Below are 18394 nucleotides of genomic sequence, written 5' to 3'. Positions count from 1 at the left end.
TCATCTCACGCTTAGCGTGTCCCGGTGCGCTAACTGCTGCTTCTCTCCTGGAGTTTGTCATTTTTTGTGTTTTTTTTTCCCATCCTTTCATCCTGCAGCCGAGCCTGGACTAATGAGCTGTTGCGCTTTTTTTGAGTGCTCTTCAGACCAGAAAAGCATGAATAAATTACCTTCTCACACACACACACACATATTGAAGTCATGCATATAATTAGGCCTCGTCACAAATAATCGCAATGCTGTTTATTCCTCCCGTTCTTTGTGGGCTTCTCGAAACCCAAGTTGTCGTAATGCTCCATAAATAAGGTCATGTGGTGACTCAGAATCAGGGTATGTGTGTGTGTGTGTGTGTGTGTGTGTGTGTGTGTGTGTGTGTGTGTGTATGAGGTGGCAATGAGAATTCACGTGCGTTCTGAAAAAAAACAATCCTCCCGTGATCTGACAAAATAACAAAAACAAAGAATATCATCAAGTTGTGACTTCATCATCGTTCGAGACGAATATAAATAAATAAATAAATAAAAATAAATAAATAAATAGGAAATCTATAATTGGATCTCATGCCGAGACTTGCGTGCTTCAGAGCATCACGTGAAAACAATCCCCCGGGATTTGACACACCCACGAACACGTCCTGCAAGTACCACTGTTTAAATCTGTCACAATAAAGATCAGACAGATGTGTGTGTGTGTGAGTGTGTGTGATGCTGCTGTTGTTGTAGCTGTCTGCTTTATTCCGCTTTACGGACTTACGGAAGTTTATGGCTTGTGCTTTTTGAACGTCCCGTTCCGTAGTATTTGGTGTCCATTTACTCTTATAATAACCTCCACTCTTCCGGGAAGACACTCCAGTTGATTTCTGTGGAGATCCGTTTAGCCACTAGGGGGTTCCGTAAACTCAGGGACTGACGTAGGTGAGGTGAGGAAACCTGGGGTGCGTGAAAAAAACTAAAAATCCATCCCTTAGACATTCAATAGGGTTGAGATCTGAAGCAGGCAGATTCCTTCCACGTCTTATCTTCATGATTCAGATCTTCAGATTTCTTTTGACGCATATCTTCATGGAGCTGGCTTTGTGCTCATGCTGGAGCAGGTTTTGGGTCTCAGAGTTTGTGCGATGGGAGAATTTCATTGTAGGTCTCTCAGAGTTTAGAGAAGAAGCACATACGGTTGGAAAAGTCAGGGGTCCCAGAAGCATGTTCGTCCTGTGAGATTGTCAAAATGTAACTTGCTATATAAAGTTATTACTCGTTAAAAATAAACCCCCGATTTCAGATCATCAGATGAGCGGTGAGGGACTGCGTGTCCCATAAGCCTCTGTACTGTCACATTACAGGTCACGTGACTTTCTACAGCGGATGTAAGTTGGCTTGTAATTAGCTCTCGTTATAAACACCCAGCGTGTCTCGTTTGTCCTTCTGTGATGTGTTTTCCTTTATCTTTGGTGCGTTTTTGTGTTCCTTTCATTGTTTTTGCACTTTCATAATCGTTCGCTTGAACGACATCGAGATCAATGAGAACAACAAGTGGAACAAAAAAACCCCCAAAAAACGAGGGTTAAAAAAAAAGCAGAAATTCATCAAAGACAGCAGATGAAAAGTTTGCGTGATGGAGAAATTGCCCTCTCCCTCTCTCTCTCTCTCTCTCTCTCTCTCTCTCTCTCTCTCTCTTTCTCTCTCTCATTCTTTCTCATTCTCTCATAATCCCTTGCTCTGTTTATTTTCTCTCTTGTTCTCTTTCTTTCTCTTTCTCTCTCTCTCTCTCTCTCTCTCTCTCATTCTTTCTCTTTCTCTCATAATCCTTTGCTCTGTTTATTTTCTCTTTTGTTCTCTCTCTCTCTCTCTCTCTCTCTCTCTCTCTCTCTCTCTGTATCTGGTTCTCCATCGTTTTCTCTTGTTGTCAATCTCCTTCTCTCTCTTGTTTTCTCTTTTTCTCTCCTTCTCTCTCACTCTCGTTTGGTCTCTCTTCCTCCTTCTCTTTCATTTGCTCTCATTTTCTCTTGTTCTTGTTGTCTCTCACTCATTCTGCCTCTTGTTTTCCTTCTCTCTCGTTTTTCTCTCTCACTCGTACTTCCACTAGGTTTCTCTTTTGTTCTTGTTCTCGTTTTTCTCTCACTCATGTTCTCATACGTTTTCACATCCCCTCATCGCGCTCTCGCTCTGCTTATTTTCTTTCCTGTTCTCTTCCTCTTTCCCATTCTCTGTCATGCTCTCTTGTTTTGTTGTTTTCGTTCTCATTCTTTGTTCTTTTATTCTTTTCATCTCTTTCCTCCTCCTCATTCATTTTCTCTGATTCTCTCTCATGTTCTCTTTTGTTCTCTCGTAGTCTCCCTTTTTCCTGTTTTCTCTCTCACATTCTCATCCTTTCTGTCTTGTTCTCGTTATCACTCTTCATTCTGTCTCTTGTTCTGTTTTATTCACTCATCCTCTCTCTCTTGTTCTTGTTCGCTCTATCCTTTCTCTCTTTCTCTCTCTCGTTCTCTGTCATTGTGTACCTCCATCGCTTTTAATTACACTCATCATTCCCGATCCATCATTTCCTCCTCGGATCTGTTCATCCTCCGACGCTCGCTCGTGTCTGTTAGATCTCATTCAGCGACGTGCAATCAGCCTCGGATGGGTCGTGCGTCACGTGAAATTGTACGAAAGACTGTTTTCATTCCTTTCCTCCATCTGCTTATTCACGGCCCTGTGTGTTTGTGCCCACTCGTAAAATTTCCTAATGAACTAAACAGAAGTGTGTGTGTGTGTGTGTGTGTGTGTGTGTGTGTGTGTGTGTGTGGGTGGGTTGCTGTTCCAGTGAAACGCTAGTAAGATGACTTCGTAAGTGATTTTTAGATCAGAGCAGTGAAGGATAACATTACTAATGTGAGTAATAGGGGGCATTGGTAGAAAGCAGGGGTTCCAATTGGTCGGATAAAATGGTAACGTTCAAAATACTTACCCAGTTGTCAATCATTCCAGACTCATACATCAAATGTATTTTTCGAGACAAGTTTTGGAACATGCCAACAGAGGCAGCACAAGGCTGCACATGCAGTCGCAGGGAGCACTGAGATTTATACGTCATTGTGCCAAAAGACATTGGAAGCTGTGTAGCTTGTGCAATTCTGAACATTACCAAGTCTGCAATTTCAACATAAACAGAAGTTAGAAGAAAGTGCAAATGTGAAACTGGGCAAAACTGCCACAAAGACGTTCGGGAAGTTTACGGCAATGCTGCAAATAGTTGTTTGAAGTGTTTTGAGCGGGAGAACTTCACTGGAAAACGATGAGAGATCAGTAAGACTTTCAACAAGCTTGTCGGAGAACGATCCACGATCCTCCTGTCGGATTTGAACATGCAATGTGTTGCTGCCAAGGTTGTTTCCAGGCTGCTAACATAAGAGCAGAAGTAACACTGCGTTGATGTCTGCCAAGAACTCCGTCAGTGTAGTGTGGACGACCCATCCTTCATGTTGAGGATCATTACCGATGACAAAACTTGAATGTACAAATGTTACACAGTCTTCACAGTGCCCATAATCTCCAAGTTCCACCAGCTCGAGCAAGAGCATGCTCATCGTCTTTTTTGAAATTCGCTGCATTGTGCATCGAAAATTTGTCACCAGCACCCAGACCGCCGAGATAGCGATTTATAGTGCCAAGGTGTCCAAGAGAGGATGCTTTGTCTCGAAACCTTTTGATACCACATCATATTTATTTTCAAATGTGTTGTCCCTGTAAAGAACACCTAATTTCCCTTCACCATTCCCTGCTGAGGTACCAGTGTCCCTTTCTTCAAGATAGAAAGGTGTTTTTTATAGTCATATTTACTTTACAACACAGTAAAATTTTATCTTGAAATATCCCAGTGATGTTAGGAAAGTGGGATCAGAGCACAGGGTCAGCCATGATACAGCCCCCCTGGAGAGGGTTTAGTGGCTTGCTCAAGGGACTCCAAGAGTGGCAGCTTGGCGGTACCAGGTCTTGAAATCCAGACCTTCTGATTAGTAAGCCGGGACCTTAACCACTGAGCTACCGCCTCCCCTTCGAAACCACCTGGTTCATCCCGACGCCCTACCTCTGGATGGGGTTCTCTTCCGTTGGAGACCATTTTGTGCAGCTGAGGATGGTGCCAAATGAACAGCCAAACTCAAGCAACTCAACAAGTTTAAGACTCTAATTAATACCAATGGTCTGATACAGTGGCTTAGGACTATAATTTGCACGGACAGGTCTGCATTTAAGCGCCTGAACACCTCAACAACAATGGAACTCTAATGAATGGACAATCGATGTTGAGGACGAGGATGGGTTCCCTTTTGAGTCTGAGTCCTCTCAAGGTATCTTTCTCATGCCATCTCAGGGATTTATCCATGCCACAGTCACCATTGATTCACTCATTAGGGATAAACTTATAGGGAACAAACTTATAGGGAACAAACTTATAGGTACTAAACTTACACCTAAACTTCTCTGTAAAGTTACTTTGGGATAATGTCCTTTGGTAAAAGCACCTGAATCTGAATTGCTACCACTGTAATACATACTCCATTGCTGAAGAGTGAAATCTAGTTTAGTGAAACTGAGCCTCAGGTATTTTCAGTGGTGGATAATAATGAAGTGAATGTAATTCGTTCCTGTACTTAAGTAGCTTTTTTGTGTATCTGCACTTTACTGAAGAATTTCCATTTGGGGAGATTTTTACTGTAACTTCACTACATTTCAAAAGTCAAAAATCTTACCTTTTATTTGATTATTCCGCGAAATCAGTCGTCCTTTTTATTTATGAGTGGATAAAAAGTTAAACAGTCAAACACACAGCAAGCCGCCAATCAGGATCTAGTGCTCGCTCTGTTTTGAACTTGTTTTGATTGGCGCTTGGTGGTATCATCAATAATCAGTAATCAATCAGTGTTTGACTCATTAATATCATTCTATCAATAGACTGGTGTGCTGACAGTCACATTAGAGTCTTTTCAGTTGACAGTAGCAAAATCGCGGTCTACCCTGGTGGTCTAGTGGTTAGGATTCGGCGCTCTCACTGCCGTGGCCCTGGTTCAACTCCCGGTCAGGGAACCAAACTCAGCCATTAGGGTTGCACAAGCCCTTAGTGCCGGTCCAAAGCCCGGATAAATGGGGAGGGTTGCGTTAGGAAGGGCATTTAGCGTAAAACGTGCCAAATCGAACATGCGGATCACGAATACGGATGATCGGACCCCTAATGGGTCAAGCCGAAAGAAAGTTTTACAGTCATAATAAATCATAGTACTTTGGATACTTAAGTACATTTGAAGGCAAATATTTGTGTACTTTTACTCAAGTGAACGTTTAAAGCAGCACTTTTACTTGAGTCGCTTTTTTACCGAGTGTGATCTCTACTTCAACTCAACCCTATGGTTTGTGTACTTTGTCCACCACTGAATGGACAGTTACAGTATGACTCGGGAAATAATTTCTACGCTGACCAAAGGTTCAAAATCCTACTGAGAAGTGCTTTATGATGACACACCGTCTTTCCCTCCCATACATCTGCGGAATCGCATCTGGCTAAGCTTTACAATGCGTCTCTGCCGTGGTTAATTGAGCTGCACTTCATTACATGGTGGGTAATTGTGGCCCTTGTGTCATTTGAGATAGCAGGTATGCATTCTAATGCATCTTCTTCTTCTTCTTCTTTTTGCAGTGGTGAGGTATTCTCTGCAAGAAAAGCCACAGGTATGTCTGTATATAGATAAGAAATGCGAAAAGGATCAGACATGAGAACAATGGTGGTTAGTGATTGGTCGTTGGAAATAGTGTCGGTCATCGATTGGTTGTTGGGAATGATGGTGATTGGTTATGGAGAAAACAATGGTCTGTGATTAGTTATTGGGATCATTGAAAATCTGCGATGACTGGTTGAGAAATCAAGAATGATAATTGATTAATCATTGGGAAATAATGATGAACTTTGACTTATTGTTAAGAAATCAATGGTGTCGGTTCAATGCCTAAGGATCTGAAGGTCTTGAGTTTAAATTCCAGCCCCACCAATCTGCCACTCCAACCCTATAGCTGCACAGGTGTCTGAATGATACATAAGGGATGATAAGGGACATCTGCCAAATGCAATAAAAGTTATATATATAAAATATATATATATATATATAATAAAAAAAATCAAAATTAATAAAAAAAAAAAGACTCGTTACGGTCGACGTGTAGCTAGTTTTAAATTTGTTAGACTTCAAACTAATTTAACTTAGAGGACAACTTTCTTTGTATCGGCAAAAGTTTGTAAAGTTAATGTTTCTTAAAGTGGGGAGCGTCTGTAATTTTTTTCCATGTAACCTATGATTGGTTTAAGAAAAACAATAGGCGATTAGTTGTTGGAATTGATTTTAATCAGCGAGTATTTGTCTGAAATGTAATTGTTGAGAAACAATTGTGATGACTGATTAGTCACTAGAAAGTAACTGCAAAGTAATTAATAATGATGAGTCATTTGTCATTGGGGAAAAATAATGGTCATCGAATAATTGTTCCGAAATCAATGATGACCAGTGATTCATTGTTGGAAAAATGCTGATTAGTGATTAAGTGTTAGGTAACCATGTTGGTCAATGATTGGTTTAAGAAAAACAAGGATGATCAGTGAATCGTTGCTGGAAAAGGTTTGAATCAGTGAGTAACTGCTGAAAAATTACACTTGTGACAAACAATTGATGTCACTAGGAAGCAATGATGATGATTAGTCGAAGACTAATTGTTAGGAATAATTGCGATCAGTGATTGATAAAATTGGTTTACTGGTTTCACTGGAAATGATGGTAATTAGCGATTAATTGATTGAGACCAGTGGTGGATAAAACAAACGCACAAACCATGCAGTTGAGTTAAAGTAGAGCTACACTCTGTAAATTATTACACCAGTAAAAGTAAAAGTGTCCCTTAAAACTTTAACTTTAGTCAAAGTACAAAAATTTTTGCCCTCAAATGTTCTTAAGTATCCAAAAATACTATGATTTATTATGGTTATAATGTTTCTATTAACCTTTTTAATCACAAGACTCTTTGCTTCATCAACTCAGTTGATATGAACTTAACACACCGATCAATTAATAGAATGATATGAATGAGTTAAACACTGATTGATCTCCATTAAAAATTCATGAGCTCAAAACCTTCTTTTCAACTACTTCAAAGAAAATTGCACAAATGGGTCCACGGGTGTTGCAGTGAGTTCGAGTCTGGAGTGTCTTCATCATTTATACGTCTCGAAATGTTCTGTTTGCTGTTCAATTGATGCTGGACTGTCAGTAGATTCACCAAGCACCAGTCAAAACACGTTCAAAAAAATAAATAAAGCATGCGCTCGAACCTGATTGGTGGCTTGACAAAAGGTAGTCGAGTAAAAAGTCAAATATTTGACTTTGAAATGTAGTAAAGTCTCCTCAAAAGAAAATACTTCAGTAAAGTGGAGAAACGCGATAAAGTCACATTACTGTCCTCCACGGCTGGAGACAATGCTGATTAATGATTTGATGTTGGGACACAATGGTGATGCATGATTGGTTGTTGACCATGTCTGCTTAGCAAAAATGCTCGTAACAGGCTACAACTAATAAGGAATTAAACTTGGGATAGAATCATGTGATCGAATCACCTATACACACATCCTGAGTTCCATTCGTTTTTTTTTTTACACAGACTCTACATGAATTTGTCATTTCAGTCATGTCACACTCCTGGAGCTTTCTGGCACTGGAGTTCTCACTTCATTGGCATGTCTCTTAATTATCATACGCTACAATCCCAGAGTCATTTTCATTTCAGTCAAGCTCCTCAGTACCATCTGTTAGCAAAACAATCCAGCTCAGGTTTCATTTATTTATTTATTTATTTATTTTTTCCAGTGAGCTCATGACTGCATCAACAGATGTTATGTTTATTCTCTCAGCCATTTTGCTTCAGTGTTATCATGTGACTAGCATGTCAATTGACAGCCATCAAAGGTCTAGTCCACATCTTTTTTTTATTTTATTATTATTTTGAGCTCTTTTGTATTTCCTCATCTCTAAAATGTCCTTCTTCTTCTGTTGAAATTTTTTTATAGTCTGTGATATGAAAGCAATATACGTCATGCTCCAGTGTTTCAGCCTTGATATTAAACTATCCCAGGGTTGCCAGGTCTTGACAAAATATTCAGCCTAACTATATCTCATACACATCTGAAGCTCCAACAATGGTGATGAGTAACAGATGCGCATCTCCGTAGCAGAGGCATTAAAGATACATACAGTGTAAAGCAGCTACCGATGCGATCCGATTCGCTCCTATTACGATGCAGTGCGATCCGATTCCGATTCGACTCAATGCACTACGATGCGTTCGAAAAATGATGATGCTATACAGTTCATCATGGTACAGATAAATCACTTTCATTTATTTGGTTCAAACACACAGCAAATCATCGATTTACTTAAGCACCTTCTGACTTCTAATGCATGGCCTTTGTAGTGCAAAGATGCAGCTCTACCTCTGCCATGTCAATCTGTAATCGTATTCACGTAGCATCAGCGGCGCTGAGAGAACGCTCGAGAAACAGGAGAACTCAATCTATATATCAAATACTGGTCACAAATTATTGGTCGGGTTCTAAAAAAGTGTAGCTCATCTACAAATAATTATATACAGATTAATAGTTTTTTTTAACCCGACGCACGTATGTTAGAATGCAAATGCGATTTGATTGGTCCGTTGGAAACAATGGTGATGTGTGATTTGCTGAAGGTGAGATATGTTTCCTATATGAAAGCTGGAGTATTTTATACCTTTAAGCACGCCACAATGAATTCTGTATCGACACCATATTTGCCTAGCAACCAAAGTTGCCTAGTAACCAGGCTCTTATATTGTAGACCTAATTTTAAGCCTAGAGGCCTAAAAATGTGTTGGACAGATAAGTAATGATTGAGTTTAAGGCTAGCTATTCATTGTTGAGGGCAATTCGTAATTTCATGCCCTTATTTGATGATACATTAAGTTTTCTGATGCAAACACCATTCTGATGTAGTATCGCTATCATTCCCTCTACAACAGAAATGATTCTGTACATTGCATTCTGCACTTACACTTTCCTTTTTTTCAACAAAGCCTGCATTTGCTGGTTCGAAAACTGGTTGAATTTCTTTTCAATATTTACTTGGATATAAAAATCCATTTGCCGCCTCGTTCCAGAGTTATTAATATAGAACGTTTTAATGTTACCTTCCTCTGCAATTATCCCCAGTTAAAACTTTGACAATGATTTGTGAATTTCCAAAAACAAGTAACCCGATACGCTCCTTGCCCTGCACTCGCTGCATGCTTCAACAGTGACATGATTTCAGAGGGGTTTTTTTTTCTTTCAAGATTTTGCCCAGTCATTGTTGTAGGCAGTTTTCCAAAAAATAAAAAAATAAACATGGTCATGTACTGCAGTGTTAGCAAGATGCAATAGAGGGGAAAAGAATAAAAGAATAAACAAAAGCTAGTTTGTTTACCTGGGAATGAGGTTCAAATGAATTGTTTATCAAAGGATAACTGATGTAGATCGGCGGTCCCCAACATTTTTTGCACCACGGCCCGGTTTAATGTCGGACAACATTTTCATGGACCGGCCTTTAAGGTGTGGCGGATAAATACAACAAAATAAAATGATATGATCTGCAAAAAAACTGGTATTTTCTAAATTCAATAATAAACGTGAATCCACTGTGTTGTTTTTTTGTTCATTTTGCTCGCTTGGGGGTTTGAATTTAGCGCTAATGTATTATGTGTTAGCGGCCGGAGCAGCCCCTTTAAGAAGGTAGCGGATGGAGGTAAGACATGTGACCGAGGCATCATGACATGCATCAAGAGTGAGTCATAGACAGATGTGGCGGAGAGAATCCGGTCATTTTCCAAAATAAAACGGAAATAAAGTTATGTATTCTTTCTGTGGGGCCCGGTACCAATTGACCCATGGGTTGGGGACCACTGATGTAGAGGACAGGGGGTATGGAGACGGATGATCTGCTTTGGCGACCCCTAATGGGAGAAGCCGGAAGAAGAAGAAGAACTGGAAATGCATTGTTACTCACATACAAACGTCTCAAAAGCTTAGCTTTCACACAGATATGAGCAGTTTATCTACTTTCGCAGTTCTGATGACAAATGACAATAGGGGTTTATCATATCATGCACATTACGCAGGACTCTCAGGTTAACCGTAATCCGTATCGCATAAATCCGCTCCATTACTTGGTTTTAGGGGCAGATTTAATAGTGTTTGGTGTCCTTGAGTTTTTTTTTTTGTGGATTTTAATAACTGGAAGTGAACTGGTTCTCCACTTTGCATTCAATTTTCATTGAAAAAGACCAGATAATTGGAGATATGAATGCACTTATGTGCTATTCTGCTTTATCAGGCTTGATAGTGATTACTGACCAATTATAATAATGTTTGTAGCTGTTCAGGTCATAGATGTTATGCAAAAAACCTCAGCATCACAGAGCATTTTAGTTAAGCAGAACATTGTAGGAATGATCTAGGAATAGTTATGGCTTAAATGTTTTTCAAGTCAAGGACCCCTTAGGTGATCATATTACGCCAGTTATATTATGTTAAGACAATCCGAACTATTCCCAATAATTTGAAAGGATTTATGCATCATTAAAAATCATATTTTGCAATTTAAATTAAAATTTCTGAAGTTGTTCACTGTTTTTTTGTTTTATTCTAATAGATTTGCAGTTTCATACATTTTACTGTCAGGTGGACTGTTACACATTTACATGAACATCAGCTTTAAGTTTATTTTTAAAAATAATTTGATTGGGTGTTTTTGCCCATGTTGATTTTTTCTTTTATTTAGTGATTCAACATTAATTATGGGACCACCTTGCAGTAACGACGCGGATCCTGTAGGGGTTGTGCCTCCCGTTTGAAGACCCGTGTCCTACAAAATTTTAATTGCCAGAATTAATTGCACATACACTACGTAGTATTAAAATGTTAAAAAAATTGTTTTGTTCACAAGAAGCTACTTTATTTTTTCACGTAACCGCATGCTCCCTGGGTTCTTCTGAAAAGTCTTTTTTTTCGAAGCTCATCAAGCACCTTCTGCGATTCGTGCCGGATCTCCTCAACAGTGTCAAAAAACGGGGACTGCATCTACTGTACATCTTTGAGAAGAGGGCGGAATCCGTAGAAGCCAAATCTGGCGAGTAGGGTGGGGTGCGGTAGTGAGATCACGTGACGATCATCATGCACAAGTTGGCGAACTTTTTCAACATTTTCTTGGGTTGAGCTCGTTTCTGATCTCGTGTCGTCTTCCAGCAATGTTCTTCCTCTCTCGAAGTGCCACTCAGAACACCTCGGACGACCCATTGCATCTTCGCCATACGTCAAACATAAGTCTGTGTGGCAGATTTGCACCAAATTTGACTTTGCTCTTTGTTCTAATTTGCTGTCCATGATGAAATCGCAGTCGTGGTAACGAATAGCGCCACTTAGCACCATTAGTCTTTAAAGTTTTTGATACCACCTTGTATATGTGTATTATTATTGAGATGTTGTACCAATAGCGTTCTAATAACATATTGCATTTCTATTGTAAAACTGTTGATGTCTGGATTCTGATTAGTCAGATTGTGTTGATTCCTTTTTTTTTAATTGTGCAGCGGTGACTCACAGATTTAAAATTATATCTCGCTTGTTCTAATATTGTAACACCTCGTTCTCAGTCCCTGTTCTCACCCACTGTAGAACTGCGATGAAGAGTCATTTCCCAAATGGGGCTGATACTATGGAAAAATAACATTAGAAAAAAAAGAATTATTATTAATTGTAAATGAATGAATGAATGATGAATTTAAATTTGGATTCAGTTCATGGTTCGGTTCCTGGTTCTTTCCGGACTTCACTGGAATGCTGGAAATTCATGCGGCTCAGAATCAGCAGCATTTCCAAATATTTCTGTTTATTTTTATTGTTAATTTTTCAATATTTCTATTTATTCTCTACATAGAACATTTCTTCCTAGTGTCGACTTGTTCATCAGAAATCTAAATATTGTTAAAATTTCAGTTGTAACGTATTGCTGCTTAGTTTGTACAAAAATTATGAGTGGTGTTCGAAACAAACCGTGACTTTTAATGTTACAGGTATTAAAAATAGATGTTAGCATGGGGTACTACATGCAGCAGTAAGTAGCTAGCATGTCCAATCGCTAATAAGCGGTGCACATGTCACGGGCCGGACCAGAGAATGCTAATCAAGATGGCAGCGTGTGGTGATGAAGTGCCTTGTGAATGAAGGAGTAAAACCTTATCTACAGAAGTCTTCAAGCAGAGTACATTCGTGAGACGTTAACCGCAGTAAGACATTTCAACACCAATTCAAAGGTGGCCATATGCCCATCAGAGACGATTGGTTTTTCCAGCCCACAGCAGTCATTACTCTAAACATTCCCACCTAAAATATAGTGCATGCTCAGCATGACAGCTTTCCACCTGCAGTCTAAAGTATGCACTGAGTTACTATTTAGACCAGGGGTGGCCAACCCGCGGCTCGCGAGCCGCATGCGGCTCTTTGGCTGGTTTCATGCAGCTCTTACGTTCATATCGAAGTTTGTGTTTGTTTGTTTTTTTTAAAGTGCGTGTTCTCTTCGCTTGAGTTCAATACGGTATTTTAAGACTTAAATGAGCTTGCCCCTACTGGGAAACTTTGCGGTATATCAGACGAAACACAATTGTAATGACGCAATAAAAAAGCGCAGCCAGCACACGGTTATCTGGATAAGAGCAACATGTCTGCGGTGTGCGGAGAGCGATTTGCAAAACATGCAATGCTGAAATTTCAAGAGGGGGTGTATCTGCAAAGAGTTTCTCCACGTCGGGTTTAATTTATCACCTAAAATCCAAACATCCCGATTGCCATTCTAAATATGAGAACAACGCGACGCAGAAAAGTAAAGTCAATCCGAGCATGCGCACTCTGTCTGTAGAGGACGTTTTTGAAAAGGCAGGAAAGTTTTCCAGTGCTGGTGCCAAGGCAAAAGGCATAACACAAAAAAATATGGATTTCATTGCAATTTGAATTGAATTTTCATCTTGGTGCATCCCTAAAATATTATCGTTGGTGTGGCCCTCTGACACAATTCAGGTTTCTCATGTGGCCCCTTGTAAAAATTAATTGCCCACCCCTGCTGTATATTCATTTCACGCACATGTGCATTTGACGAAAATACCGTATTGAACTCAAGCGAAGTGAACACGCACATAAAAAAAACACAAACAAAGTCCTTGTTTTCTACCCTGAAACACGTGAAATCAAAGCATCGATCTGTTCTGACTGACCCCCATGTGAAAGAATTGCTTCGAGTGGCAACAACGGAATACGAGGCAGATTTGAAGGGGATTGTTCAAGGCAAGGAATGCCAAAAGTCCCACTAAGTAATATGCATAGTAAAAGAAAAACGCAATCGTAAATTATTATATTTTTGTTTGTAGACTTGGTTAAACTAAGAGTTTGTAAAATGACTGTCCTGTTTGTAAAATGACTGTCCTGTGGTCTTAGAACTGTAGGAGTCAATTTCTGTCATTATGTTGGTGTGTGACATTTACAATAAATCTGGCTGAGCAGAGGTGTGTGTGTGTGTGTGTGTGTGTGTGTGTGTGTGTGTGTGTGTAAGAGGAAGGTATGGGTAATGTTCATGTGTGCCCATGTGTATGATCTGGCTTTTTGCGGTAACACAGTAAAAAATGTGGCTCTCGGTCTCTGACTGGTTGGCCACCCCTGATTTAGACCCTTAAAAGAGTTCCTCGGAGGTCAGGATTTTAGCATTGGTGACAAAGTGAAGCTGTGGTGAATCTTTCAAGACGTTAGTTAAACACTGGGGTAAGGTCCCCTGGTGGTCTAGTGGTTAGGATGCAACGCTCTCACCGATGCGGCCCGGGTTCGATCCTCGGTCAGGGAACCAACCCCAGCCACTCTTAGTGCCGGTCCCAAGCCTGGAGGGTTGCGTTAGTAAGGGCATCCAGCGTAAAAGCATGTGCCAAATCAAACTGAAAATCTTTGAGGACCCCTGCTTTATAGGACGCAGGCTTATTTACAAAAGAATCCAATTAGAAAATATAATCGAAAGTTAATGATCAATACAGTCTTTAATTGCGTGATGTTGGACTACACTTATTCAATCTGATCTAATCTAATTTAATCCAATCTAACCCTGTTTGTATTTACTTGCCAGCTAGATGACCGTGCAGAAGGGAAAGAGGATGACCATCTCCATCCAGGAGCACATGGCGATTAACGTCTGCCCCGGCCCCATTAGGCCCATCAGGCAAATCTCCGCCTACTTTCCCCGCCTGTCCCCTACATCCTCTGTCTGTGATTCGCTGTCTCCGAATCAGGCAGGGTCTATAGCACCAGTGGCTGGAGGAGGAGCATCAGGGGGAGGGGGACTCTTGTCTCCGCTGTCTCCAGGGATAGCAGGGGGTGGAGGGACACTGTCAATGATGAACAGTATGGAAACATCTGTAGAGATTGACAGCTGTGACAGTGATGATAACAGTAAGTCTGATGTACAGATCAAAAAATGGAGCTTGTAGGAGAGAATAACTGTGCCGAACTCATCTGAATTTGTGAATGTTCAAATTTTTTAAGTGTGTTAATTGATTTAGTGTAATGCAAATAGGCATTTGATTTGAAATCCTTTTCCTCCATATTTAGACATTTGTCCATGTCATGAATAAGGTTAAAAGAAAAAAAAACATGGTATAAACATGGTATTTTACAAATATTCTATATTTATATATAGAGTATACAAGGTGGTATCAAAAAAGTTGCAAGACTAAAAAGTTGTGAGACTAATAAAGTTGCGAGTTGCCAAAGAGACGTTCGACACGACATTCTTTTGACATATGAGTCGTCCAAGGTGTTTCTCGCGCTTAAAGAGCGGAAGAACGTCACTGGAAGACGACGAGAGATCAGGAAGACCTTTGACGCCCTGAAATGTTGAAACCTTTCAGTAACTTGTGCATAATGATCATCGGAGAACATTCCACACGATATACCAGATTTGGTGATTTCTGGACTTTGCCCTCTTTCCGAAGATGAAGATACGTCTTGAAGTTAACCGTTTTGACACCGTTGCGGAGATCCGGCGGGAATCGCAGAAGGTGCTTGACGAGCTTCAAAAAGAAGACTTCCAGGTAGAATTCCGAAAGAACCCAGGGAATGCTGTATTGCTGTGCAAGTGGACTATTTTAAAGGTGATAGTGTGCAAGCATAGATTAATAAAGCAGTTTCTTGTAAACAGATGTAGCCTCGAAACTTTCTGATACCACGTAAATGACCATTATATTACAGCTGAAATTTCATTTTCCCATGATTTCAGACATCTACAAGCCATTTGTACAATGCAAAGCCCCAACGTAATCTGGTTTGATAGTATAAAAAACTGTTTATGATGGAATTCTCTTTATATCTGCAGCTTCTTTAGGCACCCTAGAGTTTGACCTGCTCTATGAATCATCATCAAGTTCCCTGCATTGCACCGTCCTCAAAGCGAAGGTATGAATTTCTCCTGCTCCCTGTACCAGGAAGTGGATTATTTTGGTAAAATTTTGGTAACATTTGCATCATTTTGTAATCTGAGTTGTCTGGACCTAAATGACTGTGATTAGTTAAATCTGGGAGGTGGTAGCTCAGTGGTTAAGGCATTGGGCTTTGGCTCAGAAGATCACAGGTTCAAATCCCACCACCAAGCTGCCACTGCTGGGCCCTTGAGCAAAGCCCTAAAACCCTCCCCTGCTCAGTTGTAAGTCGCTCTGGATAAGGGCGTCTGCCAAATGCCGCAAATGTAAATGTAAATCTAAATTGTGGTCCAGCTGGTCAACTTTCAACTAGATCAACAGTGGATCTGTATCCACTGGATCCATGGCTATTCTGGAAAAAAAACAAAGAGTACCTATATTGTATAAGTGCAATAGTATAGTTCTGGATCTATGGTCCACCTGGGTTTATTCTTATAACCTTTATAATTACTGTTCACCTTGATCTGTGGTCAACTGGGGCGATTGTAAGAATGGATCCATAATCAGTAGTTTAGTCGGACCTAAGAAATACGCTAAACCTTGGATCTTAAACCAGAATCCCAACTCACACAACATTGCAACAATACAATATCCGTGGCCTCCCAAAGAACCCTAATTACTTATTTAATAAGAATTTCTCTATATTAATGTCAAGATTATGTCATTTGCCTGTAGCAATCTGTCTGAACGCTGAGCACTGGTTCAACTGAATCCAAAGCCAACGGGGATGTATTAGCAGGGCACAGGATCCTAATGAGCTCATTTTTCAGACAAGTCCTTTCCAGTTCAAGCCCAGAAAAGAATAACAACCCAGACGTTTCTATTCATGCCGCGACACCAATATTTAAATCTAACTGGGAAAGATTTCACATGGGGTGGGGGGTGGAATGGGGTTCGACAAATCAGCCTGAGATTAATAAGAAATGACAAGGCAAATATACCTGATAAATGTGAGCTATTAAATTCAAAATGACAGCACTTGAGGGTTTTTTTTTTGTTCCAGCATGCCTATCAATCAATAGATCTGTCTGCTATTCCTCGCCTCCTTAAAGCACCATGTCCTTTGGTCGAAGTGGGGCAGGAATACAAATTAGTGACAATGTGGCATCATTACAGTGCAATAAAGAAGACGTATGAAGTACTTTGCAGGCTAAGCACAGAGTGCCACTGAAGTTGGGCAGGGAAGATGAATAAATAAATTATTGGAGAAAAGGAGAATAAAAATACTCTCCAAGGGGGCAGACATGCAGGATACGTGGCACCATTGAATTCTGGACTCCTATTAGGTAGCGTTAGTGTTGGTTACATTTTCTATTAAAACAACTCTGGAGGTAGTTCTATGCATTTGTATGATGGACGCCTCATCAGATTTGAAAGAAATTGGATTTCCTTTGAGGGGACATTATTTAAACAGTCTCCAGGGGCAGCTTATGCTTTTTAGGTCTTCTGAGAGGGAGAAAGTCTTTCTGCTTTTTCTGACTAACATTATAAGTGGTTAATTTGCCTTTAACAAACTAACAAGGATATTACAGAACACGAAAGCTAACTAAATAAGGTCCCACTTTAAGTCTGGATTTTCTCAAGGGTTCTTCCTCGTATAGTGACGGGAAGATCGGATCATTTTAGTGACTTGATTCTTTTAATCGCCTCCATCAAAATGAACAAATCTTTTTTTTTGCGTCAGTTCATTTCGCTGCATAGGGTATATGGGAGTCATGTGACAAAACGACAAACGGTATGGACCAGATGACTCATGAGGCAAACGACTCAATTCTGTTTATTGTGTAATGCACCTTATATCGTCCATGGGAGTCATGTGATGAAAGGATAAACGACTCGGACCAAAAGATTCGAGAGATTTTGTGTCCTGAATATAACCTACGGAGATTTTGCGACGCTTTGCTCGTGCGCTTTCCAGTAGAAAACGAATGAATCACTCTTTGAGACGACTCGTTCTTTTGAGTCACATTAAAGACTCGTTCAAAGTGAATGAATCATTCATGAACGACCTTATCCTCATAACATCCACTGTTAAAAGCACTACATAAAAATAAAACTACATCGAATTGAATTACAATTAGACAAAAAGTAAAATACATTCTTTAGGTAATGAATGAAAAAAAAATCCTGGCCAAATTTGCAGCGCTATATGATGAATAAAACGTACGTATTTATTCGTTGCTCTCAGTTTTTTGACTGGGAGGATGATTTTATTTTAGCTGCCTCCGAAGACGCGTAGGGTTTCGCTCGCATTCCTGTCATTTCTAATTCATGACAAATATATTTGTAATACGAGTGTTCTATTTCTCTCATAAAAATCTCTCACGGTCCCCCACCGGTTTCATTAGTGGTCTCGGAAACAATTTTCAACAGTTGTCATGTAAAGTAATCCTGGGCGAAGTTAATAAGATATGGGGTGGAAATCCACCACGGTGAAGAAAACGTCTGAAATTCCGACCTTTTTATTTAGTTATTTATTTATATTCCTCTCGTGACATTTTCGTTGGCGTGATGAACACATATACGCTTCAGTGCTAATGTTCTGAGAGATGCTTCACCATTAAATTCAACAGTACAATCAATTACAATTACAATAGACATTCTTATTGTTATAAACCAGTGACATTAGATTTGAAACACTAACTTTTACCTCAGAATTTCAATGATAGAACATCAGAAAAGCATATTGAGACTGAAACCAATGATGCATTCTTTAGGATTTTTATGACCTCGTTGTTAAGGGTTAAAGTGCATTTGGTTAAACTGTCCATGATGTCATTGTGAATATTTAATTATATCTTTTTGCC

At 39.9% G+C, this 18394-nt stretch overlaps 1 protein-coding gene across 1 annotated transcript in view; it reads left to right on the top strand.

The window, feature by feature from the left end:
• Nucleotides 1–18394, top strand: part of LOC124389183 (double C2-like domain-containing protein alpha) — a 43485-nt gene that overhangs the window by 2082 nt on the left and 23009 nt on the right. Inside the window, exons 2-3 of the mRNA XM_046854496.1 lie at nucleotides 14240–14562; nucleotides 15485–15564. Of these exons, the coding sequence (XP_046710452.1) occupies nucleotides 14244–14562; nucleotides 15485–15564 (399 nt within the window). The 5' untranslated portion in view covers nucleotides 14240–14243. The remainder of the gene's footprint in view (nucleotides 1–14239; nucleotides 14563–15484; nucleotides 15565–18394) is intronic.

Source organism: Silurus meridionalis, chromosome 7 (genome assembly GCF_014805685.1).
Source record: "Silurus meridionalis isolate SWU-2019-XX chromosome 7, ASM1480568v1, whole genome shotgun sequence".
In the NCBI taxonomy this organism is placed as follows: Eukaryota; Metazoa; Chordata; class Actinopteri; order Siluriformes; family Siluridae; genus Silurus; species Silurus meridionalis.
The sequence above is the reverse complement of the archived record's forward strand: the minus strand, read 5'-3'. Positions and strand labels throughout refer to the sequence as shown.